Below are 4,148 nucleotides of genomic sequence, written 5' to 3'. Positions count from 1 at the left end.
CTGTTGCGTGTGAAGCAGCATTTCAAATGTATGAAACAACAATAACAAATAAAGTTTGATTGATTGATTATGATACAAAAATAATTAATTTGTGCTGCCATAATCTTAACAAAATCTATTTTCAGACAGTTATAAAACATTATTTATTTCGTATTTTATTTAATTTGTATTATTATTATAAAAAAAAAAAAAATATATATATATATATATATATATATATATATATATATATATATATATATATATATATATATATATATATATTTATTTTTTTTTTATTCAATTATTTAATTTTATTTTAGGCACGCTTATAGGTCACGTGTTCTTCCGGCGGTCGGAGTTCATCAATATGGCGGCTGTCAGCCGATAGCACTTATGTCATTTTGCCATGCTTTAGATCAAATTTGACTTTATTAATCTGACTCACCGCTTTATTCGTGACCACATTTCAAAGGGGAGATGTTTCAAGCCATAGGCGGCAGGAGCCTCCAGGCAGCCCGGCTCTGCGCCCGGAAAAGAGCCGTTCTTGTGGAGACGGTCCGCGGCAGAAAGACTCGCAACGACCCGATAGCCAAGTCCAAAGAGGCACGAATCAAAACCCCTCCGCCCGTGGACCCGGTGGAGATGGTGGTCCTGAAAGAGAGATACTCCGAGTACCAACAGATTCTAAGTGCCCTTCGGTGAGTTAATAGCTTGTTATAATCTACAAAAATAAGACACATTAAATGAAGTCCTCATATTCCCATGCCCTTGTCATTTGGGTTCATCTTTGTGTTGTGTTACATCCTGCTTACTGTGTTTGACCCATGGACTGATTTGACTGATTTTATTCTTGAATACTTTTGTCAACGTAAAAATTTTATGTATCTGAAGACATTTCTGAATAATTTAACGTTAAATGGCATGTAACTCTAGTAAGTAGCTTTGCATTGGAGCTCTCGACGTTTAGAGTTGTTGACTATCCATTATTATTCCAATTAATCGCCGCAGCCCTACTCCAAAGTCAACTTAGAGTAGCGAACTTGTCATGCAAATGCAATGTCAGTAAAGAAAATAATCGATTTAAGCAGTGCTTGAGACGTCCAGGGATAAGTGATCACCCATTTGAATCAACCAATTTTCAGGCTGTATTATGCCAGTATGTTGGTACCGTTGCTATCTATTTAGAGTAGCTTTTGATGTTTAACTTTTGTCAATATAATTCACTGTTTTTATCTTTCATGTGTTATTTGCTTGTTGCTCTTTTGATGGTTACAATATAACGTTATGTTCTGTAAAGTGTCTTTGAGTACTCTGGAAAGCACTATATAAATAAAAGGTATTATTATTATTGTTATTATTGTTATTGTTATTATTAATATGGACAATATTAACTGAATTATCTCTTGATAGTATGGAATTCAAAGAGGAGGTGTTGAGGAAGAAGTATGAAGCTGAGACTGGAACTTTGGCTGAGGAGCGAGCACGGAAAGAGGCAGAGGAGCACCGTGCCCTGATGGACTGGAACAGAGAGGAAAACCAGCGCATGCTACAACTCAGGTCTGAGTTAACTGATGTTGTTAATGGGATTGTTATGTTATTTATGCTAAAAAGATGCCAAATTTTGTGCCAGTTTGAACCTTGTGGATAAGATCAGTAAATATGAAGATGATAATAACAACGATAAATCAGTTTAATACATCTGTAATCCAGTGGTGGGACGCAACAAATTAAAGTAAAGTACCGTACTTAAGTATAAATTTTAAGTGGAAGATCTTTTTTAAGATTAGCTTCTACATATGATGTAAAAAGCCTGTATCATCTCAATGTCCATAGCTAGCTTCTTAGCTAGCCTTTTGCACGGTCTCTATGGATATGAGAAAAAACTGTGGTTAATTTCGCACAATCCAATGAGTTCCTTGTGTTAATTCTCTCAAAATATTTCCTCTGAAGGGTTCTGTCACATTTGCTGTCGCATATGGTGTAAAAAACCTTTAGCAACTCAAATGTCTATAGCTACCTCCTTAGCTCTTTTGTGAGCCTCTTGTGCGGTCTCCATGGATACTGGAAAAAACAAACAGCTCCTTTCACAAAATCCAACAGTCTCTCATATGTGTGCTTTGAACTGTACATGCTGCACTTCTTAATTGGTTAAAATCCCATGATAGAATGTTAAATGACATGTTTAAAAAACTGCTCAGTGTGTGAGCCAGGTAACCACAGAAGCAGCCAAACACTCAGCTGCCATGACATATTGAGTACTGTACTTCATCTAACACTTAATCTGACAGCAAATGCTGCAGAACCACTGAATTCAGATGTTATGTTAATTTTAGCTCATATATTTAGTCAAATGCACAATTATAATTCATTGTTTTTGTTTTCAGGCTGCAGAGGGTTCAAATCGAGAAAGAGGAAGCAGAACGAAAACAGCTTGAAGCTGCTCTTGAACGGGAACAAAAACAGCAGGAATTTATCAAAATGAAGGAAGAGGAACTTTTACGCTTACAGGTAAAAAGACCTTCTAATCACCATATTAATTGCATACCATGTATTTGACATTTTAAATAAATAATTGTATTTTACTGTGTAGGAAGAGGCAAAACACTTCATCACAATGGAGAATTTGGATCAGCGAATTGAAGAAGCATTGGACAATCCCAAGAATTATAATTTTGCCATTGACAAAGAAGGACGGATTACTAAACAGACTGTGCTCAAGTGAAACCAATGGGTGTTTGTCATGGGGTTTTCAGTATCAGTTCAGTTCATTATTTTGACATGAACAATTTGTCCTCAGAGTCACCCACAAAAAAGGTAATTGGTTTAAAATGGTTCCTTCCATATGGTTACAGTATTTGCTTTAAAACATCCACATTTTTCAGAGGTCTCAAACTTGTCCAAACCTGTTTGTCCATCAACACACTTTTCCTGTGAGCTGTGCATCTTATGTATTTTGCTTTTATCATGGTTATATTTTGTAAATATATGTGATCATAATGACTAAATAGCTTTTCCATTGTGACTCGTTGTCATTTTTTACTCTTTATTTAAGTAGCCTACTCAATTGTTTATTATTTTATTTGGTTTTATTTAAGTATTATTAAATGAGCACTAACTAACTGTTACTACTTCTTCTGCTGCTGCTACTGCTACTACTACTACTATTACTACTAACACTATTACTACTGCTACTCGTGAAGCAGTAAGTTACTTATGGTTTTGAAATATATTTTTACCTCCGCCAAGGAGGTTATGTTTTTGCCGGTGTTTGTCTGTTTGTTTGTTTTTTTGTCTGTTAGCAACATAACTCAAAAAGTTATGGACCAATTTTGATGAAATTTTCAGGATTTGTTGGAAATGTGAAAAGGATGAACTGATTTCATTTTGGGGGTGATTCGGAAGAAATCCTGGATTCTGGATCACTTTGAAATTTTAGTTAACATTGTGGTAAATGGGGCCAAAAAATTTGTTTCTCAATATCTCGGTTAATTATTGACCAAACCCCATGAAATTTGACTCAGGGATGGACAATGGGATCCTCTTTCATATTCCAAAGGCTGATCCGGATCTGATCCAGAAGACTGATTTAATCGCAATTTATATAAAAAATGGGGGTAGTTCTTGGCGGAGGTCTGCGCTCTCTGAGTGCTTTTCTAGTTTATAAATAAATAATCAATAGTTGCCAAATATTTAAATGTCTATTTGTATTTAAAACTACAGTAGTATTTGTCACACAAAGTTCAAACCATGAAGGAACCATCATGTAATGAAGCATTTTGCATAGAACATTTCATCTATCCTTGTAGTGTGAGCTCTTTGTCTGTAGCGGGCGCAGTTCTCCCTCTGAGTCGGGTTTAGCGCATAGACTGTACACAGTCCAGCATGAGCAGGTGAAGATGTGGCTCATGTGTGACAACGTGCAGGTGTAATCCTCTTCATAGTGGCGCTGATGAGATAAAGATGATCAGGTTTAAAGACTTCAACAAACCAGACTAGGCTCAAAGAAGAAGGCTCACGAGTCTGCTACACACTCCACTAAATATAGGCCTGCTATAGAAAACTTCATCTATTCTATACAGAAAAATACGATAAATGTTTTAAATATATATAATAGCCCAGTCATAACAATCCAAGTTAACTTAAAACAAAGAAAAAATACAACAAGG

The 4,148-nt window shown here is 35.7% G+C and overlaps 1 protein-coding gene across 1 annotated transcript; it reads left to right on the top strand.

Moving 5' to 3' along the window:
- The first annotated feature begins 339 nt into the window (after positions 1-339).
- LOC129410326 (28S ribosomal protein S26, mitochondrial-like) lies at positions 340-3,004 on the top strand. Its single transcript, XM_055158147.1, has 4 exons — positions 340-680; positions 1,393-1,539; positions 2,367-2,490; positions 2,573-3,004. Exons 1-4 carry the CDS (start codon positions 460-462, stop codon positions 2,702-2,704), a joined length of 624 nt encoding a protein of 207 aa, XP_055014122.1. The 5' UTR covers positions 340-459; the 3' UTR covers positions 2,705-3,004.
- Positions 3,005-4,148: the final 1,144 nt, after the last annotated feature.

This window comes from Boleophthalmus pectinirostris, unplaced genomic scaffold (assembly GCF_026225935.1).
Source record: "Boleophthalmus pectinirostris isolate CB_2022bp ecotype Guang Dong unplaced genomic scaffold, ASM2622593v1 HiC_scaffold_10, whole genome shotgun sequence".
Taxonomy (NCBI): Eukaryota; Metazoa; Chordata; class Actinopteri; order Gobiiformes; family Gobiidae; genus Boleophthalmus; species Boleophthalmus pectinirostris.
Note: the sequence above shows the minus strand (reverse complement) of the source record. Positions and strands in the feature narration are given on the sequence as shown.